The 27,852-nt window shown below is 44.9% G+C and overlaps 1 protein-coding gene across 2 annotated transcripts in view; it reads left to right on the forward strand.

Moving 5' to 3' along the window:
- The window catches only part of LOC138958529 (WD repeat and FYVE domain-containing protein 3-like), a 98,783-nt gene that overhangs the window by 39,471 nt on the left and 31,460 nt on the right, over positions 1 to 27,852 (forward strand). The window contains exons 32-51 of one of the 2 annotated variants that reach the window (XM_070329723.1): positions 401 to 618; positions 1,956 to 2,140; positions 3,042 to 3,182; positions 3,764 to 4,012; positions 5,320 to 5,496; positions 6,682 to 6,883; positions 7,103 to 7,174; positions 7,680 to 7,905; positions 8,152 to 8,401; positions 9,100 to 9,185; positions 10,361 to 10,484; positions 17,132 to 17,233; positions 17,778 to 17,855; positions 18,407 to 18,539; positions 18,983 to 19,065; positions 19,367 to 19,526; positions 25,766 to 26,010; positions 26,486 to 26,634; positions 26,905 to 26,964; positions 27,340 to 27,486. In XM_070329723.1, coding sequence (XP_070185824.1) covers positions 401 to 618; positions 1,956 to 2,140; positions 3,042 to 3,182; positions 3,764 to 4,012; positions 5,320 to 5,496; positions 6,682 to 6,883; positions 7,103 to 7,174; positions 7,680 to 7,905; positions 8,152 to 8,401; positions 9,100 to 9,185; positions 10,361 to 10,484; positions 17,132 to 17,233; positions 17,778 to 17,855; positions 18,407 to 18,539; positions 18,983 to 19,065; positions 19,367 to 19,526; positions 25,766 to 26,010; positions 26,486 to 26,634; positions 26,905 to 26,964; positions 27,340 to 27,486 — 3,087 coding nt within the window. The remainder of the gene's footprint in view (positions 1 to 400; positions 619 to 1,955; positions 2,141 to 3,041; positions 3,183 to 3,763; positions 4,013 to 5,319; positions 5,497 to 6,681; positions 6,884 to 7,102; positions 7,175 to 7,679; positions 7,906 to 8,151; positions 8,402 to 9,099; positions 9,186 to 10,360; positions 10,485 to 17,131; positions 17,234 to 17,777; positions 17,856 to 18,406; positions 18,540 to 18,982; positions 19,066 to 19,366; positions 19,527 to 25,765; positions 26,011 to 26,485; positions 26,635 to 26,904; positions 26,965 to 27,339; positions 27,487 to 27,852) is intronic. The other variant, XM_070329724.1, reaches the window with a different exon arrangement.

Below are 27,852 nucleotides of genomic sequence, written 5' to 3' on the forward strand. Positions count from 1 at the left end.
ACAAGTGGGTTTTTACGTGTATGACTGTTTTTGCCCCGCCATTTAGGCAGCCATACGCCGCTTTCGGGGGAATGTCAGGAAGCAAAAATGTATGGCACACACTTATTAAGGCTTAAGTCAACTTGAATGCTTGTTTCTAGAAATTAAGAAGGGAGATGTAAACTAATCATCAACAGAAAATATGCAGGTGTGTTTGAGTTTTTTATAAGGCGCCTCATATTAAAACCTATTATACTGTTAGAAAGGTAGCCTAATTTTTTCATTTTTGGTAGCTTTTCAAACAGTATGATTGCTTTAAACATAAAGAACCTCATCACAAAGATTTAGTCTCTTTTGACAGGTAGTTTAATTATTACTAGGTCTGTGTATGTTTGTTTATCTTTAACTGGCTCTTCAACAGAATGTGTGAAGAACTGCAGAAGGTTCTTGGTTTTGACTGGCTGCTGCTGTTCCTGCAAGGACACTTGCACCCTACCACAGTGCGTCTCGCACTCCACATTCTGGTTGTCATGTTGCGCAACCCGGAGTACGCTCGACGCTTCAGGGAAGGCACACACCGAGGGGGCTGGCTGGCCGACACAGAGAATGTGCTCAAGAACCAGATGGCGGTGATGCTGGGTAAGTAGTGTTTGCACATGGTTTTTGGCTCACGTAAGTGTAGCCTATGCGATCGTAACTTTGTCTGTCTGTGCGTGTGTGCGTGTGTTTGTGTGTTTGTTTGTGTGTGTGTATGTCTGTGGTAGAAACTTTAACATTTCGTCATTTGAAGACGTCACATTATGACGTAAGAGGGTTAGACGTCACGCGAAGGAATTACTGAAAGTCTCGGTCATTGTTATTTTGAGCGGGCCGAGACTAGTTGGCAGTCGTGTCCCTGTAAGTAGGCTACATGCAGACAGACAGATCTAGATCTAGTGTCTCGCTTTCTTGCACAGTGTCACCTATGCTTACTGTGTGTGTGTGTGTGTGTATGTGTGACGGAGTGATTGAGTTTGTGTTACTGTTTGTCGATTTCTTACGTGAGCCTTGAAGGCTTCGCCTCTTGTGTTTGTTTGTCCCTGTGTCTGCATCTGTGTTTGTCTTTCGTTGTTGTATCGATCATAATGATAGATTTTGAAAGAGAACTTTATATTGAGTGAAGCAGTAGTAGGCACTGGCTTGAACCAGTACAATAATTCAGGTTTCTATCCAGCCTAGTCTGAAGAAAAACTAAAAACAAACAGATGTTACAAAAAGAAAAGTCATTTATTGGCCCATTGGTACTTCAGTTTTCGCATAAGCATGCTATGACATGTGTTTAAAGTTTTTGTTATGCCCAAGAACAGTGGATCTATCTTTTTTTTATTATTCTCTTTATTTATATAGCGCCTTATCCGAAGTTCAAAGCGCTTTATGCCGTGTGAGATGGAATTTTTTACACAATATATCACGCATTCACATCGACCAGCAAACCTCAAGCCTGTTAGGCGAATGTTCACCTTTCACGGCCTATTATTCCAAGTCACATGGGTATTTGATGGACATTTTTATCTATGCCTATACAATTTTGCCAGGAAAGACCCTTTTGTCAATCGTGGGATCTTTAACGTGCACACCCCAATATAGTGTACACGAAGGGACCTCGGTTTTTCGTCTCATCCGAAAGACTAGCACTTGAACCCACCATCTAGGTTAGGAAAGGGGGGAGAAAATAGCGGCCCGACCCAGGGTCGAACACGCAACCTCTCGATTCCGAGCGCAAGTGCGTTACCACTCGGTCACCCAGTCCCTATCTATCTAACACAATGTGTAAGTTTCTGTGTCTTCAAAAGCTTCAGCTTCCTGTACACCTGACTTAAAGCCTCTTCACCAAACTATATCTTATCTTGTCTTATCTCGTCTCGTCTCGTCTCGACATATCTTATCTTGTCATATTTCATCTTCTTATCTTATCTTATCTTATATTTGTCTCCCAGGTTTCAACGTGGGGGCAGGTGCAAAAGAGAGCGCCCATGAGGTGAACGTGGAGGTGTGCAGTGTTCCTGGCTTCCAGGTGTTACAGTGGCTGCTGCCTCGTCACACGCACATACCTGCCGTCTTCTTCCTCCTCATGAAGATGCTGCTGGGACAACACAATCGAGAACTGCCCGACGACGTTCAGGTAGGACTGTTTGCAGATTTTTGTCATGTTTAGTCAAGTCTCACGTACCTTTTCCATTATTTGAGTGATGGTACAAAAATTATGGTGTGCTAGTTAGAAGTTTGCTAAGCTTGTGCGTCTTTAGCAGGCATTTAGACTGTTTGTGTACCTGATGTGCACTAGTGTCAAGCAGATGTAACAACTAAGGCTGAAACTATTTGTGTCCTACAAGGAGCGGAGGATTGGAACCAGCAGAAACAAAGAATAGCTGAGAATGAGCAGAAGTCCTGAAATGTTCAGGGCTGTCTTGTAAGCTCACATGATAATAATAATAATAATAATAATAATAATAATAAATGAGCATTTATATAGCGCAACATCATAACTTTACAATTACATGTATGCTCTTTGCGCTTGACACATTTAAAATTAAAACACAGTTATACAAGCATTTACATCTACATTCATAGTCAACAACGCTTAATTAAAAGCATACACCATCAAACATACATTACAAAAGATTCTTCCACTAACTAAGTAATAAAAACATGAATAAAATAGGTAGTGAAAAACAAGGAAATACCAGCTGAATACCCTTAATCAAACAGAACATGTTATCAAAAATATTGAAAACAGTCCTAGATGTTTATATACATTGTCACTAAAACAACAAATACACTACATGTAGCCTACTGATGGACTGAGAAAACAAAATCAGGGGTTTTATTTCTTGAAGAGGTGCTGCCTTAATTGTGGAACTGTGATCATGCTATTCCCTCACCCCCAGTTGGGTAGATGTTTCTTGTGTAAAATGTCTTTTTGTGTATCTTGTCAACATCCTTGTTGTGAATTTGCTACTCATACATTCTTACTTGTATTTACCACCAATACCTGCATTACTTACTATGGTTGTATCTCACAGCTGAGTCTGGACGCAGTGTGGACTGTGATATTCGGCGTACCTGCCAGCAAGCCTGTGGTGGTGCCATCCAGAGAACAGGTGGACCTGTGTCCTGACGCTGCCATGGTCATTCTGGCTATGGTGCGCAGCATGCTCAACCAGGTCAGCTTGAAATATTGTTTCTTTGATATTCACATAATTATGCTGTAGTTGTAGTGAATATATATCACCAATCACTCTAATATTTGGCCTAACTGGATGGATGGTGAGGTTCTGCCCTCTTTATTTGATGCTTTAAAACAGGTGAAGACCTTTATTTTTTAGACCGTCATTCTGTACTTTCTTACCATCCTGACAAAGGCAGTTTATCTGCCGAAATATTGTTAAAAAAAAGTACCTTACCGGGTTACTGGCGTGTCTTCTTTTTATTTAGACCTTTATTTTTGTCCGTTTTCAAAGCTGGAGCATGTTTTAGCTTTTGTCTTTTCAGGAAATGTAGTAGTGGTTCCGTAATGATTAGAATCAATGGTTGCCCTATCTATGGTATCATTCTGCCATCTTCTGTAATTTCTTTAAACAGTAAGAGGTCTTCGTTCTGCTCAAACAGGTCAATGTATTTATCATGTCAGAATTGGAAACTTAATTGTCAACCTCGTGTTGGATTTCTATGCACTAGAGACTCTTCAGTAACATTTAGCACATCTCTTAACTATTCTTAAACCAATATGATTTCTCCCTCACAGCTACCAGCAGACAACTGCATCGGCAGTACCAGCCCTTCAAAGTCAGGGTCACCAAGCGGCGGGGGAGAGGCGGAGGAGGACCACCCCATGACCTTGATCCAGTTCCTGATGTACCTGTACCACAACGTGGGTGACTTCCGCACGCTGTGCATGTCAGGGGAGTTCATCACCGCCCTGGTGGCTACCCTCTTCCCCTACCCCATGCCTGACTACAGCAGTGATGTCACCACACCCAACGAAGAGTTTAAGGTAAAACGTTCAGCCGTCAATCATCGAAAGGATAGGCGCAATGGCCTAGTGGATAAGACGCCGGCCTCCCAAGCAGAAGGTCATGGGTTCGAATCCCGGCTGCGTCTGATGGGTTAAGGGTGGAGATTTTTCCAATCTCCCACGTCAACTTATGTGCAGACCTGCTAGTGACTTATCCCACAAGACCAAGTGCGCACGGAAAAGATCCTGTAATCCATGTCAGAGTACAGTGGGACTGGGTTATAGAAACACACAAAAAAACAAGCATGCATCTCCCAGAAGTGGTGTATAGCTGCCTAAATGGCGGGGTAAAAACGGTCATACAAGTAAAAACCCACTGGTGCAAACACGAGTGTACGTGGGAGTTTTAGCCCATGAACGAAGAAGAAGAACGTCGCTTGTTCATTCAGTGCTTTTTGTCGTCTTAGATGCAAGGAGTTTTTACTTCCCTTGCTTGTTTGGTCCTGTGTTGAATTTTTTCTCGTTGACTCAGATGTCAAGTGTGTGAATAATTAACCAGGTATGGAAGCTGAAAGATCTCAGAACAGGATTATTTGCACAGCTACACGCAGAGCAAAAGTAAACATTTTGCACTCATTTTCCCAGACTTGGGATGTTACACTCTTTAAGTCACAGACATGTTGAGCAATCTGACTTTACTCATTTTGGATTTATGCAGCCTTCTCCTTCTCAGAATCTGCCTGGCTGGTATGGCAATGTTAAAAGGATAGTGTTCATTCACCTCGTGTACTGCTGTTGCATACATTTTGTTGTTAAAATTCTATTTCATTGAGCCATTGGATTGGATTGGATTGGATTGGATAAGATTTACAGTCCAGTGAGGTTACCCTCATGGAAATTCGGGCTGCTTTCTCCCTGGGGAAAGCGAGCTGCCATACAGTATACGGCGCTACCCATATTTTTTTTTTCCTGCATGCGTGTATTCATGTTTTCCTGAGACTTAATGCCGTGTGAGATGGAATTTTTACTTTATTCCAAGTCCCACGGGTATTTGATGGACATTTTTATCTATGCCTATACAATTTTGCCAGGAAAGACCCTTTTGTCAATCGTGGGATCTTTAACGTGCACACCCCAATGTAGTGTACACGAAGGGACCTCGGTTTTTCGTCTCATCCGAAAGACTAGCACTTGAACCCACCACCTAGGTTAGGAAAGGGGGGAGAAAATTGCGGCCTGACCCAGGCCTGAACACGCAACCTCTCGCTTCCGAGCGCAAGTGCGTTACCACTCGGCCACCCAGTCCATTGCAAGACTCAGTTGACTTTTATCTGTTTTGTATTCAGCCTTTCCCAGACTCAGAGCCTATTGTGATGATCAAGTCCCAGGACAAAGATGTGTTCAGTCACCTGACAACGCACCCAGCCAAGCGTTTCATCATCGACTTTCTGCGCACCATCGTCATCGACAGCTTCTCTCAGCAGACCACCAAGCTGGGCGCTGTGCTGGACGTCATGTTGGAGGTATGGATTTTGACGTTGCTGTTGAGTTCTTGTTGAGCGTACTATCTATTACACTTGTGGAGCATTTTGGTACAAAGAAGGTGACTCTCTCATTCAAATCGGAAGACTACATGTATAACGGTTTTTAGTACGCTGATGTACTGTTGAGAAACTCTGTAGATTTACCTCCATTTTCAGACTCCTTCCTTTCTGAGACCTCATTTTCTCAGATTTGTTTGAGGTCTGAAACCCCCCCCCCCCCCCCCACCCCTCCCCCCCCCCCCGCGGGTTAGGAGGAAGAATTTACCCCATGCTCCCCAGCATGTCGTAAGAGGCGACTAACGGATTCTGTTTCTCCTTTTGCCCTTGTTAAGTGTTTCTTGTATAGAATATAGTCAATGTTTGTAAAGATTTTAGTCAAGCAGTATGTAAGATATGTCCTTTGTACTGGAAACTTGCATTCTCCCAGTAAGGTCATATATTGTACAGTGGAACCCACCTTTTAAGACCTCCAATAATCTGAGAAAATTCAGTCTTAAAAAGGAGGGAGTCTTAAAAGGGGGGTAATTTTACAGAGGTTATGAACAGAAAGTCTGAGAAAACATGATCTGAAAAGGGAGGGAGTCTTAAATTGGGGGGGTCTTAAAAGGGGGGTTCCACTGTACTACGTTGCAAGCCCCTGGAGCAATTTTTTGTTTAGTGCTTTTGTGAACAAGAAACAATTAACAAGTGGCTCTATCCCATCTCCCCCCTTTCCCGTCGCGATATAACCTTGAACGGTTGAAAACGACGTTAAACACCAAATAAAGAAAGCTTGGTCTGAAAAGGGGGTTCCACTGTAATCAGCTGTATTCTGTCTGTTTCAGGATTAGAGATTATTAAGATTAGGAGTATAATATGACACATATGGCTATGCGGGAATCACGGGAGTTTTGATAAGCATTCTTGCTGGGTGTGTGCTAGAAGAGAATAAAGGTCTAATCCAAGAAAGATTAGTAATCATCCAATAGTATTGCTGGCTCCACAAACATTTTAAAGCTCATTCCGCACCTTGCATGCACCTGGGAATGTACAAGATAGAGGGTTGTGTGGATTTATCTGTGACTGCATATTGTGTGTCTATTTGTGCATGCTCCTGTGTGTTTTATGACTGTAAGTGAGGGAACACATCATCGGTTAGCAAGAAATCATTTGTTATTTACCCAGGCTGTACCAGACCACGCAAGTCGCGCTCAGCAACGAGAGTTTCAGACAACGATGTTGTCTGTGTTGATGGAGCATCTCCTGGCAGCAGACGTGTTGCTCGGGGAACAAGCTGCTCTGCCATTGATCAGCACCAACACTTATGCCACAATGGCGCACAGTGTCTTCTACTTCGCATCCAGAGTCGTCGACAAACTCTGGCATGGTGAGTGTGGGTTGCAACTTCTCAGGGTTTTTTAAAGCTTTTTTTAGTTCAACTGAAGTCTCAGAAAACAATGGGGACAGTCCTTTCTGCTGCCTTTGAGGTAGAATTTGATGGAAAGGACTGAGAGACAGGAATATTGCATTGCAATGAAGAGACTATTTTAAAGTGTGTGTGTGTGAGTGACTGATGGTGTAATTTTGGCTCACTTTCGTTTTACAGGTGTCTACATACGAGACTCCAAGGAGGTGTTTGATTTCATCAGCAAGCTCATCTCTCAGTCCAAAAGGAAATGTAAGTGTTTTAGATGCTTGGCACCAAATTTTCCTTGTAAATTGGCTCTTTATTTGTCATTGAAATGTCTACCAGACTTGGCAAGGATCAGTTCATGGTTGCTTTGGGAGTTTTGAGGAGAATTAGAAGAGGTTTGGGAGAAATGGGAGTGGAACTGGAAAAGTGCATTATTACAGTTTCTGAAGTAAACAGTGTGATAGCCTATGTGATCCTCGGGTCCAGGACACCCGGTCAATTTTATGTGCAGGCTCAGATGGTATCCATGTACTACTTTGTATCAAAGCTGTGGCACGCCAAAGACCTGTCATTCTACCAGCAGTGCAGGTGGCCAGTTACAACTTAACATGCACACCTGGGTTACGCCTAAACACGCACACACCTGGGTAGCGCAACTCATGTTGTTGTGAGCTTTTCACTGGGAGGAAACTACACGATTTTTTCAGCAATGGAATAATAGTCATGACAATGAAAGGAAAATGAGCACCTGTTTATTCTTTGTCCACAGCATCAGGCCTCTCACTGGACAGTATCTACAAATGCCTGAACCGCACCATCCTGTTCCAACTGTCACGTCCAGTGGACACGGTGGCCGGTCAAGCTTCTGTGCTGGACACTCTTCACACACTGACCAACAACCGCGGTCTGGTGTTCGGACCCAGCAACTATGACCACGAGTTTCTGGGCTGTCTGTGTTTCTGCCTGCTGCACCTCACTGATGATCCTGACATGAGGTAAGAGTGTTTGTTGTTTGTTGTTCTTGTTCTTGTTGTTCTTTGAGGAGGAGGAATAGTTCCTCTTGCTGGAGCTGAGAAAGAAACAGTCTGTCCCATATTTCAGAATTTGAATAAGGGCTTTTCACTGATATAAATAAGCACTGTGCTTGGTTGTTTCTTTAGTTTGTCTTGCAGTATATGATTAGAAGAAGAAGGAAGTATAATTAGATAAAGATGAAGGACCTTCCCATCTCTATACCACAGGGGTAACAGCCTAAACGAGCGCCTTCCAAGGATGACAACATGGCATGTGGAGTCTGTATCGGTGGACCTGAGTCTGGTGGGGGACAACGGGGGGCCAGGGGCGCACGTCACGCATCCCATCAACCTGGCCAGCATTGGAGCGGAGAACCTGCAGGCAGAGGCCTTGACCCCCTCACTGAAGGAGGGACTCAAGCTTGTGTCCAAGGCTGCTCAGAGAGTGTGGGATGAACTGTATATCCACAAGAAGCCTGTGAGTTTGTAATGTTTGGATGTATAAGAAAGATGTATTTGAATGTTGTTTTGATTTTTAAGAAAGATGTTTTGAATGTTGTTTTCATTTATAAGAAAGATGTATTTGAATGTTGTTTTGATTTTGAAGAAAGATCTTTTTGAATGTTATTTTGATTTTTAAGAAAGATCTTTTTGAATGTTGTTTTGATTTTTAAGAAAGATCTTTTTGAATGTTGTTTTGATTTGTTAAAAAGATGGTTGTTTGAGAGAGAAAGAGAGAGAGAAAGTGTATGTTTTTGAAGGCTAAGATAATTTGGATGATAGAAGTGGTTTTTTTGTCCAGATAAATGAGACGTTTAGTTTAGTGAGTCTGCTCTCACTGTGTCTAGGTATCGGGGTGCATATCTGTGGGCAAAGTTTCAAACAAACCTGTTTGGCTTTTGATGAGTGTGTGATTATTTCAGCCCAAGGAAACAAGAAAATTGAACCTGAATTTTGCACATCTTTTTGAGAAAAATGCTGACAGAAGGATATTTGAGACCTGACCAACAAGTGCAGTCCACAAACTTTTTGTGCTGTAGGACAGAGGTGGCTTGAGGGGGAAAATGTTGTCTTGTGAGCTGCTGTAATATAATCCTGCTTCTTGTTTTGCTCTATGAGTATTATACTGTCCACAAACCTCATACACCCTGGCATATGCATTGATCTGTGTTTCAGACTCTGGAGGACATCTTCAAGACACAGCTGAACAACATCACCAGCGCCACCAAGAACATCACTACACCAGAGATCAATGCAGTGAGGTAGGATTTTCAACAAGAGCGGAAAAAAAACATACAAAAAGTGCAAAATACATGCATAGTAAAGACGGACCGAACCAGACAGACAGCAGTGAAAAGATTGAAAGAAACAGAATCAGAGAAAGTTGCTTATTCAAGAATTTACAGTAAATTTGTTTTGATATTGCTGTGGCGTTTAATACTCTAGTTAAAGAAAACAGATTTTGAAATAAAAAAAGGTTATTGTGGGAAAGCATAATGCTTATTCAAACAACTAATGTGTTTGTCACCTGTTGTTTTTGAGTCACTTGAGAAAAAGTGACTCTATGTAATCGGTCAGTGTTAGTCTGTCCGGCCGGCCGGCCGGCCGTCCGGCCGGCCGTCTGGCCGGCCGGCCGTCCGTAGACACCACCTTAACGTTGGACTTTTCTCGGAAACTATCAAAGCGATCGGGCTCATATTTTGTTTAGTCGTGACCTCCAATGACCTCTACACTTTAACGATGGTTTCGTTGACCTTTGACCTTTTTCAAGGTCACAGGTCAGCGTCAAAGGAAAAATTAGACATTTTATATCTTTGACAAAGTTCATCGGATGTGATTGAAACTTTGTAGGATTATTCTTTACATCAAAGTATTTACATCTGTAGCCTTTTACGAACGTTATCAGAAAAACAAGGGAGATAACTAGCCTTTTCTGTTCGGCAACACACAACTTAACGTTGGGCTTTTCTCGGAAACTATAAAAGTGACCGGGCTCAAATTTTATGTGAACGTGACTCATTGTGTTGTGAATAGCAATTTCTTACTGTCCATCTGATGCCTCATATAATATTCAGAACTGCGAAAGTGACTCGATCGAGCGTTTGCTCTTCTTGTTAGATGATGTTTTGGGTTGGGTGTTTTTCTGATAGCTGAAATTTAATCCTGTATGGAAAGCATCCAAGTGATATGGGGGGAGAAATTTAATCCTGTATGGAAAGCATGCAAGTGATATGGGGGGGAAACAACTCTGAATGACAGACAATTTAAGTCAGAAGTATGTTGTTTTTAGATGCTGTTCTGGATGTAATCTTGTAAGAAAGCATGGAAGTGTTTTGGGGTAAAACAACACTGAATGACTGACAAAAAAATCAGAAGTAGAGAATGGCAAGCCTTTAAAAGGCTACAACCTATGACATTGTGATTTGTTTTACCCCAGGCCCTTGATTCAAGAGACTGCCTCCAAGATGTGGGTGACGTACGCAGAGAATGAGCGCAAGTCCTCCTTCCTGCAGACAGAGAAACTGCAAAACCAGATCCAATCTGTGAGCATAGTAACTAAAGTGAGAACACCTCTTGTCATCGCTTATCATGACAGGGCTCGCTATACGAGGGCTCACTGTCACACTATACACTTCTGTAATCAGACTTGTGTAATCTTGTGTAATGGGCATCACTGTGTATATTCAGAAGTTTGTCTGTCTGTTTCGCGTTGTACTTCAAACCAGCCAGAATACTGGCCAATTACATTCACACAAGACTTAATATTACAATAAAAAGTAGAGACCCACCACCTCCTTAGCTAATATCAACTCCAAAATGAAATTTGTGTGAAGATTCTTAGAAGAAAAATGAAATGCTTGTTTTAAAGGAATGAAATGGAATAACTTATTTGTGGTTGTAGTGGTTGTTCTAACTAAAAAAATAAAATAACCATATAAACCTATCCAAGCTCATGATTTTGTTGCTGGTTGTTTGGGACAATAAAAATCTTATGTCTCAAGTGATAACCACACTGTTATTTCTGTTTTCACGGTAACTAATCTGAGGTACTCAGCACTTTCACAGTAACAATGCAATCAGAATTACGCCTGCAGTGATACTGTGGTACTGCTTATTTGATAGAAAAAGGATAACATTTGCTCTGTTTGTACTTAAATTGTGCTGAATTAAATTACATATTATTACCCAACTCACATATAGCAATTAACTCTAGTTCAGTGCTGGTAACGCTGTACGCGTTCCCCTTGGTAACAAGGGAGACCACCCTAAAAAAGAGTGATCCATCCCATAATATCGGACCGATGTCCGGTCCAACATCCGTATGCGTGCGCATACGCCGCCATTTGTATCATTCTCTCTCAGCGGTTCAACTGGGAAGGACGCTCCTGATGTACGCTCCTGCTGTCTTCAGCATTTTGTCATAGTCTTTGGCTTTGGCATCTCCCCTTGGTCGTCGCCTAGCTGTTCACCTTTACCTACTTGTGTGGTGAGATCTTTCCGTTTTGTTATAACTTTAGCGACGTTTTTCGTCGCTCGTTTTGTACTTGTGAAATTTTTCTGAAATTGTTTTTCTTTGAAATTTTTCGTGAGTTCTTTCGCTATGGCGGAGGCTGCGCTTGTTGATAGCGTGAATAGGAAGCCGAGTTCGAGGCAGGTGCCTGACGATTCGCCTCCTAAACGTAGCTCGAGGAGAGAGAAGGGCGCAGGGAAATCCGCGTCTGTTTCTTCTGATTCAGCTTCTGTTAAATCTCCCGTGTTAGCAGACGTCAGTTTAACTTCCGGTCAGGCTTGTTTACGTTCTGGCAAGAGTGGCGGTTCGCGCAAAAGAACTTCTTCTTCTGCTTCTGCTTCTGCTTCAACTTCAGATGGCTGCCCTGGGTTAGCACCAACTGAAGTTGCGTCTTTATTGTTGACTTTGAGCGCTCAAGTTTCGACACTTGCGTCGGAATTATCTTCTACTAGGGAGGAATTACGTGCGCTTCCGTCGGGTGTTTCTGATGTTCTCTCTTTAGCACAGTTACGGCAGTCTCCTGCAGTTCCGGCTTCGACTTCCGTTCAGCCTTCGGCGACTGTGACTCGGGCGGATGTCCATGCTTCGCAGGATGGGAGTACCAAGTTGGTGTCTCTTCTGAATGTGACACCAGTTCAAGGTATGTCTACACCGCTTGCCGGTGTGCGAGCTCAGGGGGCTCTCTCTGGCGATGGATGTCGTGAGAGTTCTTATGAGCAGCGAAAGGACGAGCGCCTCCGTACGTCTCTTTATGAGAATATCGGGGACCGTTTTAGTCCTCTTCCGCCCAGGGGGCAGGAAGTGGTCGGTTCTGCCGACGATAAACGGTCTGATGTTCTGCCTCCTGGCTCCGAGCTTGATCTCGAGTCGGAGTGTAGGGCGGAAGACGGGGATGCCTCAGTGGTAGAGGATTCCCAACTGAATTTGCCCGCGAAGCTGTCAGCCGCAGTGGCGCTGGCGGCGGAAACGGCGTTCAGGTATTTTCCGGAAGGGGTGGTGAAGGACAAGGCTCAGCTTCACCCACCTCGCTCTGCTTTTGACGATTTCCGGAGTGCACAGGAGCAACGGCCTCGCTTCCGCTTCCGGGAATCGTCAACTATTGCCTATGAGATGGCTAACGTCTTGTGTGGTAAACGCAAACCGGCGGTGCCGTTGTTGGTTCAGCACGGCGAGGCCCCGGAAGACGTCGTCTCTTGGCTGGCTCAGCCTGGGGCTCGGGCTGCTTCCGGTGTTCCGAAGTTCAAGCTTACCCCTTATCCTTTGGATCTGATGGACTCTTTTGCTCTGCCGTCAGGGGCACTTCCGGTGACGCCGGAACTTGCTGCTTTGAGAGAAGATGGGTACAGTAGGGATAGAGTTGTCCCATGTACTGACGGTTCTCTCGCGGCTGTGGAGGAAGTTGGAAGGTCTTTGCTGGAACTCACGTCAGTGTCGGAGTCTCTGCAAAGGTCTTTGTCGAGATCGATTGCCACATCTCTTGATCCTTTTGAATTTCGGTTCGATGCGTCGCCGACAGATGTTTCCACACTGCTGGCTACTCTGGGCAAGGTGACTAGAGAACAGGTTGCTTTGTCTGCCCGGCTGTATACTCACGCAGTTCTGTCAAGGAGGTCAGCCTTCTTGTCGGGGTCCAGGTTTCGGGACACCGCGACTGTGGAGCGGCTGAAGGTCTCCCCTTTTGCTGAGGGGTCTCTCCTAGGGCAGGCGTCTTTCGATGCACTCCAGAAAGAGACGCAGGACGCGCGGGATGTAGCGATCGCGCGTTTGGCTTCACAGGGCTTCCAGAAGCCTCAGGGCAAGTCTCAGACTCAGGCGTTTTCTTCCGCTAAGCCTCAGACGTCTTCGTCAGGTGGTGGGAAGGCCCAGAAGCAGTCATTCTCCTCCAGGGGTAGGGGGCGTGGAGCTCCTTACCCTAAGAGGGGTCAGTCTTTCGGGGGTTCCAGGGGGTCGGGGCGTAAGCCTCACCCCCAATGAAACTTCCCCGAACAACACATCCCGGTGGCCCCCGCGCTAGTTGTAGCGGGCGGCCCGTCCAGGGCCCTTTCTTCCTGGCTGCAACTGGTGGCCAGCAAGTGGGTCACGGGGATAGTGTGTTCGGGGTTCCGGCTTCTCTGGTCAGGGCAGAAGGCTCCCCTGGTCAGGATAATCCCGCCCTGCAGGGCGCCAAAGGATTTGGTGGCACGGAACGCAGTCCAGGAGGAGGTCTCGGCTCTGCTGCTCAAGGGAGCTATAGAGGAGGTCTTGGACGCGCGGTCCCCGGGGTTTTACGGCAGACTTTTCGTAGTGCCAAAAGCCTCGGGGGCGTGGAGGCCGGTGTTAGATCTTTCTCCTTTGAACAAGTTTCTGAGAGTAATCAAGTTTACCATGGAAACTCCAACCTCGGTTCGGGAGGCCTTACGGCCGGGAGATTGGGCAACGTCGATCGATCTTACAGACGCTTACTTTCACGTCCTCATACATGTCGCGGACAGGAAGTGGCTTCGCTTCCCTTGGGGCGGCAAAGCTTACCAGTTCAGGGCTCTGCCGTTTGGCCTGTCTTTAGCTCCGTGGATTTTCACGATTGTGGTCAGGCAGCTTTGCGCTCTTGTGAGACAGGAAGGCATCCGTCTCAGAGCATACCTGGACGATTGGTTAATCCTGCACCAGAACAGGGGGCTTTGCGAGGCTCATACGCACAGGGTGCTGAGTCGGGCGGCACAGCTGGGTTTCTCTGTCAACCTGACAAAATCCGAGTTGGAACCATCCCAGACGTTTACTTACCTGGGCATGGAATTCGACACACTTCGGTGGTCTGTCCGTCCGTCTCAAAGGCGGATCGACAAACTTCAGGGTCTGATTCGGTCTCTCTACGGAGAGAATCACGCCAGTGCAAGGGTTCTGACTTCGGTTCTGGGTCAGATGGAATCCATGGCTTCCCTCATTCCGTTGGGCAGGGTTCACAAGAGGCCTTTTCAGGCCTCCCTGCAGTCAAGGTGGGATCAGACATCCCAGGACTGGAGTGTTCCGATCGCACTGGGAACTTGGTTTCAGCAGACCACAGGCGTTTGGCTTCTTCCGGATTTGTTCCGGGGTGTTCCCATTGTTCGTCCACCGCCGGAGAGAGAGTTGTTTACGGACGCATCTCTGACGGGGTGGGGTGCTCATCTGGACGAGCACATGGTTTCGGGAGTTTGGGATTGCTCTCAGGCCTCCCTACATATCAATGTACTGGAGTTGGAGGCCGTTTCCCTGGCGCTTCTAGCGTTCAAGCCTTTCCTGGAGGGCAGTCATGTACGTCTTCACACCGACAACATGTCTGTGGCGTCGTATGTGAACAAGCAGGGGGGGACTCGGTCTCACAGTCTTTCCGACATTGCATGTCGCATTCTCAAGTGGTGTCACGCCCAGCACATTCTGTTGTCAGCAGTGTACTTGAAGGGCAGTCTGAACGTCCTTGCAGACACTTTGAGCAGAGGGGACAGGATTGTTCATTCAGAGTGGACTCTCACACACCAGTCTTTGCAGCGGCTTTGGTCGCAGATCGACAAGCCCAAGATAGATCTCTTTGCGACGAGGTTTTCGGCGAGACTGCCTCTCTTTGTGTCCCCCTTCCCGGATCCTCTGGCCTGGAAGGTGAATGCTCTGGAAGTGGATTGGTCAGATCTTCCGGCGTATGCCTTCCCTCCGTTCTGCCTCTTAGGCAAAGTCCTCAGGAAAGTGGACTTGGAGAAACCAGCGCTGGTTCTGGTCGCTCCTCTGTGGCCAAGCCAGCACTGGTTTCCCGACCTACTGCGTCTAGCAGTTCGGCCCCCAATCCCTCTCGCCCTGAAAAGAGGAGATCTCGTGCAGCCTCGGTCAGGCGTTCAGCACGAGAACCCACAGATCCTGGCCCTTCACGCGTGGATTCTGTCCGAAGCGCTTTGCGTAGGGCAGGGGCCTCTTCCCCTACTCTGAGATTCGTTGGACATGCGCATAGAAAATCGACTTCTTCGGTTTACTCATCGCACTGGGCCTCTTGGTCTAGGTGGTGCGCGCTTAACGGGGTTAAACCTCTTTCTCCTAGGTCTATTCATGTAGCCAACCATCTGTCTTGGTTGGCTGATCAGGGGGCTTCTCCCTCTTCTATTAGGGTCCGGAGGTCGGCGATCTCTTCGACCCTCGCGCAATTAGGCCACAAAATTTCGCTCGGAGGGGTTATCGCTAGTGTTATTAAGGGGGCTGCCCTTTTAGCAGCTCGTTCAAAATCGCTTCTCCCTGCATGGGATTTGTTCCTGGTCTTACGTTTCTTAGCCTCGGATGAATTCGAGCCTCTTTTGTCAGCCACTTTGGCCGATTTGACGCGTAAGACTGTGTTTTTAACGCTTCTCTCTACTTCTAGGAGAGGTAGTGAGGTGCATTCTTTGTCGGGTTTAGACAAGGACATTGCGTTCGAGAAGGATGGTTCCATTTCTCTCAAATTTGTTCCCGGCTTTCTCGCGAAAAACCAGAAACCTGGCCAGCTTTCTCCAATCTTGCGCATTCCACCCTTGAGCAAGATTTTGGCTCCTGGAGATCCCGATATTGCAAATTGTCCTGTGAGAGCTCTCCGATGTTACCTGTCTCGAACTCGGCCTGTTAGGTCAGAAAGTCAAAAGCTTCTTTTCATATCTTTAAACACGGCTAGGTGTAAGGATATAGCGAAGGTGACTCTGGCCAAATGGATCTCCACTTTGATCAAACGAGCATATGCCTGGTGGCTAGTGCAGTCGGGTGATGCTAGGGCAGTGTTGCCTCTCACCGCGGCTAGAACCCATGAGGCGAGAGCCTGGGCATCCTCAGTGGCAGTTCTTCGGTCCGGCAAGCTAGCCGAGGTACTGGAAGCTGCGTATTGGCGCTCTGAGGACGTTTTCGTCAACTTTTACCTCAGAGACGTCGCTTCTGTCAGACAGGATGGAAGCTCCGCGCTGCCTGCCATGGTAGCGGCGGGACAGGTCCTGCGTGCCTAGTTTTGGTAAGTACCCACCACCTATAGTAGCAATCTGCTATATGTGAGTTGGGTAATAATATGTAATTTAATCCAAAATTTTAATAATAAATTTTCATTTAATTAATATACTTACCCAACTCACATCGTTTAAACCCTCCCGCCTCCCCGCTGTGGTGGTATTGGGTTCTAAAAAAGTAGTGAGTTGGGCTTCGTTCGAATGATACAAATGGCGGCGTATGCGCACGCATACGGATGTTGGACCGGACATCGGTCCGATATTATGGGATGGATCACTCTTTTTTAGGGTGGTCTCCCTTGTTACCAAGGGGAACGCGTACAGCGTTACCAGCACTGAACTAGAGTTAATTGCTATATGTGAGTTGGGTAAGTATATTAATTAAATGAAAATTTATTATTAAAATTTTGGATTGTACTCTTCGTAACTCTGTCTTTATCAAAACATTTATAATCTCCTGTACTGAATTATTTAGTCTTCTGTACTCTCTACTAACACAGTCTTAGAAATAACCAGAAGAGCTGAATTACTGTATTATGTTTTCTCTGACTGCAAAATTATCATCACCAAGTTGTTAACTACAGTTCATGATCTGTAAATATTGTTTGTTTTTCTGAAATCTAAAAAAAACCCAAAGTGACTGTTGGTGAGACAATGTTAAAAAATAAAAGAGATCTTTACACACTGACGTTTTGCTGAAGTTTAAAGTTTAAAATGTTAGCGTACGCATGTGCAGAAACTGCAAAGGATGGGGAGTGGTGTGCTACGACTGGCATCCAGGAAACCCAAGAGAGATCTGCCCATCAAAGCATCACCTGTTTCGAACGTACACATGAGTGTAAGTCACTTTATGGCATGTTACGTCCCCACCCTTAGACTTTTGTCTTTCGTTCACATATCAAGGATTGTTCTTAAATACTTTCTTAACCTTGTTTAAGTTTGATCAACGGTAAAGGCACTTAGGCAATCAGGCTTTAGCATAATTGGCATCTGTAGGGTTTTAACTGAAGCTCTGTGGGTAGTATTTATGAAATATACAAACTACCGTATCCCTGTGATATGGAAAAATTCCTTCTACCATTGTTAATAATAGTCTTCTTCACAAAGAATAAAAGGAAGAAACCCTGTGATAGCATTAAGCTTTTCAGCCATTGTTCATTTGATTTAAACAGAACTTTATTCAATTTTAATTCTGTGACATATATACAATATCTGGCATTGAGGGTCCATTGTTCATTGCAGTCTGCTTTACAGAGACCAAGGGCGCAGACCTTTTGATTATAAAAGTCAGTGCATTTTGCTTTGCCCTGATGTCATAGAGACCATAGGGACACAAGAGAAAAAAGACTTGAGATGGCTGATACATTGGTCTTCTGTTTCAGGACTTCATGATGTGGACGTCATGTCACGTGGACTTGGTCAAGGAGGTTGTGGCTTTCCAGTATGACCAGTTCATGCAGGTTAGTTCTGTGAGCAGTCAAATACTAGAGAGCTGTCTGATTTTAGGGCTAATTCTTCAAAAAAGAAAGACTCACTGAATGAAAGAAAGAAGAAATAGATGGCTCTCGGATCTTCCCCTTTCACAGACTGTGAAGTGTTTACGCTCATTAGACCGGCACGGTTGGCCTAGTGGTAAGGCGTCCGCCCCGTGATCGGGAGGTCGTGGGTTCGAACCCCGGCCGGGTCATACCTAAGACTTTAAAATTGGCAATCTAGTGGCTGCTCCGCCTGGCGTCTGGCATTATGGGGTTAGTGCTAGGACTGGTTGGTCCGGTGTCAGAATAATGTGACTGGGTGAGACATGAAGCCTGTGCTGCGACTTCTGTCTTGTGTGTGGGGCACGTTAAATGTCAAAGCAGCACCGCCCTGATATGGCCCTTCGTGGTCGGCTGGGCGTTAAGCAAACAAACAAACGCTCATTAGCAGTATCTTACAAATGTTCAATCGATACATTTATCATTAATGAACAGAGCACAGTGATGAATTAACCACCAGTGTGTGCGTGTTACAGAGTCACAAGCACATGGAGCGCTACCTGCTGGAGGAGTGGCAGTCAGTGGAGAAAGAACTCCTGAGGGAGCGCAGTCTGTGGGGACCCACCGCCGGGTCCAGGCTGCAGAGATGGATGTTGGACATGACTGAAGGTATGTAGCTATCTGACCGCCTCCTTGGTGTTGGAGATAAAGAAAATGAAAATGTTTCTTTTTGACTCACGTTTGTAAAACGTCATCCTTGGAATGGCAAACGTTGTACGTCCGGCTGTGTGTGAGTATGTGCATGCGTGTGTATGTGGTCAGAAAACTTAACCTTCGAGATTTTGTTATGTGACCCCCCTGAAAAAGAAGCTGTTCGGCAACCTGGTGGCCCTTAAGAAGTTTGTGTGTGCCATAGAAGTGGAAGTCTAAAAGGAGCAAACGAGAAGAAGAAATTTTTTTTTCTAATCTTTCCCGAACCTTCCAGAATAGATTCGCATTTCATGGATGAGACTTTTCACCATCAATTTTGTATTTCATGACCTCTTCTCTTCTTAGTATGTTTACTTCTGTCGGCAACTTATGTTGTAAATGATTTGGGTTTGTGTGTTCAGGTCCAGGGAGAATGAGGAAGAAGATGACGAAGAATGAGATGTTCTACATTCACTATCCGTACCGGCCTGACCTTGAGGACAATGTGAGTTGATCATGGTGTTAGATTGTTCTTACATATACTGTTTTTTTCTTTGTTCCTCATTTTTACATGCTGCATAACATGCAACAGTTATTCTGTCAAGCTGTTGACAATTTCTAAGAAAATGTGAAGAAAAGTTGCCAGAATTCCTGAATTAAAGAATTCGAAATGTGTGTATTGTTCTGACATTTCTTCTTTCAAGAAATACCACAAAAACAATTGAAGCCTGTCTTTTTAGCAAACGAATCTGTAAACCACGTGTTTGTTAAATAAGAAATTGAAACCTGTTATTTTGGTCCAACAGCCACTGAGGTACAAGGTGGCAATCAGCTTTGACAGCAAGGAGTACTATGAGAACTTCCGCCCCCAAGGCATCCTGTGTCACGAGGCTGCTCCCATCCAGCACACCTCTGACGTCGACCTCTTGTCCTCTGATGCTGATCAGACACCCAGCTCTCCTGAAGGTAACACTGGCCAGCAGCTGAATGTGTAATAATGATAATAATAATGGAACATTTATATAGCGTGTCCCCACAGCTCGAAGAGCTTTACAAGTTATGTGTGTAACAAGTGTAACACTGGCCAGCAGCTGAATGTGTAATAATGATAATAATAATGGAACATTTATATAGCGTGTCCCCACAGCTCGAAGAGCTTTACAAGTTATGTGTGTAACATGTGTAACAGAGTCCAGCAGCATTTGTTTGTACTGTTTTAGTCGAGACAAACCCTTTAAACAGGAATTTCACGTAAGTTTCCTTTGCCCAGAATGGGTGTCAACCTCGTGTCCTTTGATGCTGATCAGACACTCAGCACTCCTGAAGATAAGAGTATCCGGCAGCTTGTATGCGTAGTGTACTGTTATTACTTGAGACAAACTGCACACATAAGAACTTCATGTGAACTGTTTTCTCCATGTTTCTTTCGTTACTTTTAGACATTTAACTGGAGGGATATTTGAAAAGTCCACCTGTTTGCTTATTTCTTCTTCTTCTGCGTTCGTGGGCTGAAACTCTCACGTACACTCGTGTTTTTTGCACGAATGGAATTTTACGTGTATGACCGTTTTTTATCCCGCCATTTAGGCAGCCATACGCCGTTTTCGGAGGAAGCATGCTGGGTATTTTCGTGTTACTATAACCCACCGAACTCTGACATGGATTACAGGATCTTTTTCGTGCGCACTTGGTCTTGTGCTTGCATGTACACACGGGGGTGTTCGGACACCGAGGAGAGTTTGCACACAAAGTTGACTCTGAGAAATAAATCTCTCGCCGAACATGGGGACGAACTCACGCTGGCAGCGGCCAATTGGATACAAATCCAGCGCGCTACCGACTGAGCTACATCCCCGCCCGTTTGCTTATTTGATTGTTATAATGAAGAACTCTTAAAAAAGTTTGACCATGACAGAACACGTTTTGTGCATTGTGTAAAGTGTCATTAAATTACATATCTTATCCCAATTCACATAAAGCAATTTACTTCAGTTTAGTGGTAGAACGCTGAAACTACGCTCAACCCTGGTAAGGGGGGAAGTAACCCTAAAAACAGAACGACCTTGACAGTCACATGACAACGCCAGGTCAAGGCTACCTCCCAGCATGCATTGCACACACGTTCTCTCGCCGCCATCTTGTATTCATTCTACTCTTCAGCGATAGCGTCTAAGGACGTGTTTGGATTATGCTCGGGCTTTTTTGTTAGCCCTCTGCTTCTTTGGCAGACTACACCCTGGTTTCGTTTGTATCTTAGCTTTCTAGCTGAGATTGGGTGAGATTTTTCCATTTTCTTTCGTTGTATTTGCTTTCGTTTGCCACGAGTTAGTCTTTGTTTACTTTCGTATGCAAGGCTAACGCCAGTATGGCGGACAGTGGAATAAGAAACCCAGCTCTAGACAGGTAGCTAATACAGAGTCTCCGTCTAAGAAAGCGGCTAAGAAGCCTAAGGGTTCTAAACCTACATTAAATTACATATTCTTACTCCGAATCACATATAAGCATATACGCATTGACATAGTCAGAGATGCTAAGGTCTGAAAATCGCTACCCGTCTAATAATTTAAAGGGAAGCAACCCCACAACAAAAAAGTGTAAGAGGAAGCGTAGCTAAGGACGCTTGCCATGGGGGTTACCTCCCATTGGTGTGTACTATGTCACTACCGCTTCCCGAGCACGTTGTAGAACTCATACGACTTTTTCAGCTCAGAGGAGATGGTCGCATTTTCTATTGCTCTCGTGGCTATCTGTTTGCTGTTTGCTTGGCACCCACCGGCCACTATACCCGTCTGCTTGCTTGCTGCTTCGTAGTTGGTGAGCTCTTTCCAGTTAGTCGTTGCGACTAGCGTTTGTTGTTCGTTCTACTGAATTTTTGTCCGTTCGGACTTCGAAATTGTCAGGCCGCCATTTTGGTAGCCATTTTGACTAGCGTGTGTTGCCTTTCTACTGAGTTTTCGTCCGTGTTTGGACTTCGAACTGTTTCAGTAGTTTGTTGTTTAGCCGCCGTTTGGGTAGCTATTTTGACTAGGGTTAGTTGTTTCTTCCTGCTGAATTTTCGTCCGTTGTGGACTTCAAAATCTTTCAGTAGTTAGCTGTTTGGCCCCTTTTCAGAACCATTTTGGTCAGCATGGCTGACAGCGAAAAGAAACGTAGTGTGAAGGCTGAGGGCAAGGGCAAGGGTCCTTCTAAGCCTAAGTCTTCTGCGTCATCATCCAAACCCCCTGTGGTTGTTGTTGTTTCTGATCAGGCACACAATACGGTGTTTTCTGTGCCCATTTCTGCCCCTGAAGATGTTCATGCTGGTTCACAGCCTAGTGTTAGTATGTCTTCTAGTTCGGGATTTAGCTATAGCCAAGATAGCGTAACACGGCTTTCCTAAGCCTCAGAGCAAGAGCTACAGACCGCCTAAACCTGCCGCCTCTTCGGCGAATAGGGGCAGGTCAGCACACTCTAGCTCTTCTTCACGAGGACGGGGAAGATTCATTCAAGGGTGCGGGACGCAAGCTACTCCCCCTATGATGTGTCCCCGAACCACTAGCCCATGCAACCACCACGCCTTTGTTGGCAGGCGGCCTGTCATGGGCACTTACACATTGGCTACTTAGGTAATCAGTCAGTGAATAGTGGGTATAGTGCGTTCGGGATTCAGGCTACTCTAGAAGGAGGGGTAGGCTCCCTTAACCAGAGCGCCGCAGCTGTCAAGTTTCCTGTTTAACGGAAGGAAAGACAGCGATACAAGTACTTTTGTCCCCTCTGAATAGATCTCTGAGACAAATCAAATTCACAATGGAGACACCCGCGTCAGTCAGAGACACACTCAGACCAGAGACTGGGTGATGTCAATCTAGGACTCTATGTCAGACAGCTTACGGCTAGCTTCAGATGTATAAGCCTCTTTGTTTAAGGATAAACGGCTTCACAGTCGCATGTCAGCGACTAGTGCCGGACAACTTGAAGCACTGTCAAACCTTCTAAGTTTTCACATTAAGTGTTACGAACAGAACTAAGGTCACCATCATGTGGCTACCCTTATGTTCGGCACTAAAGCTTTCCGCATTTGGGGATCTTTTTCCCAGACGCAAAAGATAGGAATGTGGTGTTTGGCAATTATGTTAAAACACACACCTTCTGGCTCAGTGTTTCAACTTCAGCTTTACGCCCCTCAGGGCCTTTTCTACCGCGAGTTAACAAACTACACTCTTTTTGTAGTCTTCCCAGCGGTGGCCCCTGGATTTTGCACAATTTGGCTTTGCGCCAGGAGTCTTCTCCTACTTCGCAAATAGTATTCTTTGCCTCTAGATTAAGCCAACGAAGGCTGAGTCACGAAACTTCAGTTTCAGGGATGCAGCTTCGGATACATACTCAGATCTTACTGCATGGTTTCTAACGACATTTTAGTCTGAGTCACTTCCGCACATGGACAGAAGAAGTTTGAGCTTACCTTTACCCTCGGGGATATCGAACTTCAGGTTACCAGTACTTGAAGTACCAGTTAATGGAACCTTGGCTATACAGTGACCTCTTCTAACAGAGTCCACTTATTTTCCAAAGCCAGTTCTCTTTCCTTGAAGATATTTTCCCAAGGTTTCAAAACTAGCTACATGTAATGCCTCTAGCCATACAGTCATCGGCAATTAAAACTCGTAAGATGCTCACTCACCCCTCCCTTGGGACGGGATTTGACAGGAGCATGGTCTGAGAGCGGATCAGGTTACCGATACCCAGTCGTGTCTTTCCGATTGCGGGCTGGTTAGCACAATACTAACAGGCAATCAGGTTTTCAATACTCCTGACTTTTCACCCCTGCTTTGCAAACAGGGAAAGTATACCCGCTTCTTGCAGCCGTGGCTTAGACTTCCATTCACAGCCAAAGGCAGCAACACGGTCTTTTCCGACCACCGAGGTTGACAACTATTGAGCCTGGTTTCTACCGGGATGGGTGACTGTTTGGAACACGGGCCCGGCAGGCAATCTCTTTAACATTCAAGCTGCGGCCTTCGGCTTCAGCTATTGTACTGTCGTTTACTCAAACACAACATCAGCAGTACTTCGCTCCCTAGAGGGTTACACTGCCAGTTTCACCGGAGTTCGCCTCCCTTTCTTTCAAGCCACCGCTTAGGGACTTGGGTACATAGTTCTCACTGATACCACTCCCGTAACTAGTGAGGACAACGGTTGTTTTCTCTGGAGCTTGATTTACTCTCTGTACGTCATCCTTTTCTTTGAAAAGATTGGTGACATTTTGTCACACTCTCGCAAACGGGGCCTTCCTCTTCACTCATAAGTCTTATAAGACAAGGTGGAAGAAAAAGGGGGGGGGGGGGCATGTTCGTTCTTGAACAGTTCTCCCTTGGGCTCCTTCCAGACTGTGCGAGATAGAGCATGGACCTACTCATAGGCCTTACCTGAATTAGGCTATGTTTCTTCCTAATTTTATCAGCGTGTCTTACTTAGCTCGCAGTATAAGATTACAGGTCTCCCTTAACAGAGAGACCATAGGCTAGATAGCGTTCATAACCAAAGGGTCACAGCAGGACAAGTCTGAGTCTTTTGGTACTGGAGTTTCTATGCTCCACAGATTTTGAACCGCTACAGTCCGCTCTTCTTCATAATCTGACGTGTGAAACGCTCTCCACTTTGCTTCTAGCTACGGCACACAGAGGTAGCGAGATTCACGCACTCGCTGGCTTACCGGGAGACTTAGTATTCAATAGAGACGCTCTATCTCACTCCGTTTCCGGCCAGACTTCTTAGCCAAGAATCAGAAGTCAGGATAACCATCTCCGATGGTCTAAGTTATTCCTCTTTATAGGATTCTCGCCACAGGCGACCCAGTCTTATGAATCTGACCAGTTAGATCACTATGCTCCTAATCCTTCTTTTTCTTTCTTTATTTGGTGTTTAACGTCGTTTTCAACCACGAAGGTTATATCGCGACGAGGGAAAGGGGGGAGATGGGATAGGGGAAAGGGGGGAGATGGGATAGAGCCACTTGTTAAGTGTTTCTTGTTCACAAAAGCACTAATCAAAAAATTGCTCCAGGGGCTTGCAACGTAGTACAATATATGACCTTACTGGGAGAATGCAAGTTTCCAGTACAAAGGACTAAACATTTCTTACATACTGCTTGACTAAAATCTTTACAAACATTGACTATATTCTATACAAGAACCACTTAACAAGGGTAATAAGTGAAGAATTTTATGGGTGAAAAAAGGAAAGTAAAAGGACTTTGGGGAGGCAGAAATAGAGAAGAAACAAGAAAAAGATCCTAATTAGGTTCACGGCATCGAGAGTGATGCGACCTTCTCTCAGAAGTTAGTAGAGAAGGCTCCCCCATCCACCACCCGGGGGACGCGCCTCTACGCCAATTAGGGGGCGCGAGGCTCCTAATCCTGTCTCATACAAGGAGTTAAGATCACAAACAAAAGCTACTCTTATCGTCTTTGTACACAAAGAGAGACAAGGACATAGCTAAGTTGGTGCTAAAATCAGGAAGATTATCTGAAGTCCTCGACTCCGCCTATTGGAGATCGGAGGATGTTATTATCAACTATTACCTGCGCGACATTTTCAGTGCGCGGCAGGACGGTACCAAGGCGCTACCAGCTATGGTAGCAGCAGGGCAATTGTTGCCTAGCTCATAGGTGAGCACCCCACCACCTTAATTAGCAATCTGCTTTATGTGAATTGGGATAAGATATGTAATTTAATCGAACATTTTAATAATAAATTTTCATTTGATTAATATACTTACCCAATTCACATAGTAAAGTCCCTCCCGCCTATCCCGCTTTAGATCCCTAAAAATGAGAGGGCGCTTTGAGCGAATGAATACAAGATGGCGGCAAGAGTACGTATGCACAATGCATGCTGGGAGGTAGCCTTGACCTGGCGTTGTCATGTGACCGTCAAGGTCGTTCTATTTTTAGGGTTACTTCCCCCCTTACCAGGGTTGAGCGTAGTTTCAGCGTTCTAGCACTAAACTGAAGTAAATTGCTTTAAATGTGAATTGGGTAAGTTAAAGTATATTAATCAAATGAAAATTTATTATTAAAATTTTCGATTATATCTGGTGTGTCAAGATGTGTGTGTGTCGAGATGTGTGTGTGCATGTGTGGGTGTGTGTGTGCGTCTGTGTGTCTGTTTGTGTGTGAGTGTGTGCACAGACACTTTAACCTTCAACATCTGTTTGTGTCACCCAGACATCATCAACATGAGGAAGCTGCTACCACGCTCCACCAGCAACAAGTCGGCAGGGGACGAAGAGGAAGGGGAGGATTCGTCCATGCTTGACGGTGGTGCTCAGTCAGGGGAGGGCAGCGGAGCAGAGGCAGCAGGGGAGGGTAATTCTGAGAACCCTGGGGACATGCAGCAAGAGGAACCGGCTCCACCCAGCTCAAAGTCAGACAACCAGACCATCATGAGAATCCTTGGAGATAAGGAGAAGGTCTGTTTACTTTGTGGTGTGATGACACTTAAGACTTGTCAGTTGCTGCGGTACGTCATACCTTGAAGCATTCCATTGGAGTGAAGTTTGGTCGCAGTCCAGTTTTCTTGTTTGTGCTTGTCATACCCTCAAGAAAGTTTTAACCAAAAGAGAGGGCACTGCACTAATTTTGCTTGCATTAATTGAAGCCTTTTTATCTTGATTAAAATCAGCTTCATCTGTCAGTATATCTTCGGTGATGGTGGCAAAATATCAGAGACTTCAACAGTGTTTTGTACATTATTTGTGCACACTTGTACACACAGTCACAGGTATTTATGTCATCCAAATGTTTGAAGAAAAAGGGACACCTTTAAAGTATGAACTGAAAAATGATAAGAAAATACGTGAACGCAAATTACTTTCAGCGATCGTAAACCAAAATGTGATGGAACTTTCCTCTTTTGAATATAATGTTACTTTTTTTGCCGAACAGATTAGCCACATGTTCCGGTGTGCCAGGATACAGGGTCTTGACACAGCAGAGGGCCTACTGCTGTTTGGCCGAGAGCATTTTTACATCATTGACGGCTTCACTCTGCTCAGAACGAAGGAAATCAAAGACATCGACAGCCTACCATACGAGTGAGTTTGTGGGAATTGGCATTACTCACCAGAAACCTGATTCTTCCTCCTGATAGAGATATAAAGCTATAAACGTTGTACTTTGTAAATTATGAGGAACTCATTAATCAGTTGTTTATGTCGATAATTTTTTTCTGAAATCTTAAAAGCTTCTGAAATAACAGTACATGTACATTTCAAAATTCTGACACACGTCAGCAGCTGGCATGTTTAGTGAATATTTTGATAAATTTATTACTGTTAAACTAAAAATAATCTTTCTGTTTTCAGAATCCATGACCCAATCATTCCAAAGTCTTCCATGGGTTCTGTAGGGCCTGTGAAGAGACTGTAAGTACGAAGTGTTCCGTTCAAATTGATTAAATCACAGCATCGACTACAAATCTTTTCTGCTTTCTGTTTTGAAATACTGTCTTTTCTGTTTTGAAATGACAATGTGTTTGTTGTAGTAAAAAAGTGATTTTGGTTACGCTGTATAAAAACAAGAGCTTAAGATTCTCCAATAAATGTATTTGGTAGCATACTAACAACACATGTCCCTGATTGGCATCTGCTGCCACTGAGGACGTTAAATTTTAATTTCATCTTTCATCTTCTCCAATATGTGTTTGTGTAAAGTAAAATGGAATACCTGTTGTCACCCAATGATACAATGTGAGGGTGTAATATGAATTACATTTTTGAGTGTACAAAATGTACGTGCAGGTTCAGCAAGTTTGCCTACGACGACATCCGTGAAGTGCACAAACGTCGTTACCTGCTTCAGCCCATTGCCATTGAGGTGTTCTCTGGTGATGGACGCAACCACCTGCTGGCTTTCCCTCGCAAGATACGCAACAAGGTCTTTGCCAAGTGAGTTGTCACTCTTTATCTCTGAAATTCAAACATTTCCACAGCAGTTCTTCCTTCAGCGTTCAATGATGACCCCCCGCGGGTCAGGGGGAAGAATTTACCCGATGCTCCCCAGCATGTCGTAAGAGGCGACTAACGGATTCTGTTTCTCCTTTTACCCTTGTTAAGTGTTTCTTGTATAGAATATAGTCAATGTTTGTAAAGATTTTAGTCAAGCAGTATGTAAGAAATGTTAAGTCCTTTGTACTGGAAACTTGCATTCTCCCAGTAAGGTCATATATTGTACTACGTTGCAAGCCCCTGGAGCAATTTTTTGATTGGTGCTTTTGTGAACAAGAAACAATTAACAAGTGGCTCTATCCCATC

Source organism: Littorina saxatilis, linkage group LG2, assembly GCF_037325665.1.
Source record: "Littorina saxatilis isolate snail1 linkage group LG2, US_GU_Lsax_2.0, whole genome shotgun sequence".
In the NCBI taxonomy this organism is placed as follows: Eukaryota; Metazoa; Mollusca; class Gastropoda; order Littorinimorpha; family Littorinidae; genus Littorina; species Littorina saxatilis.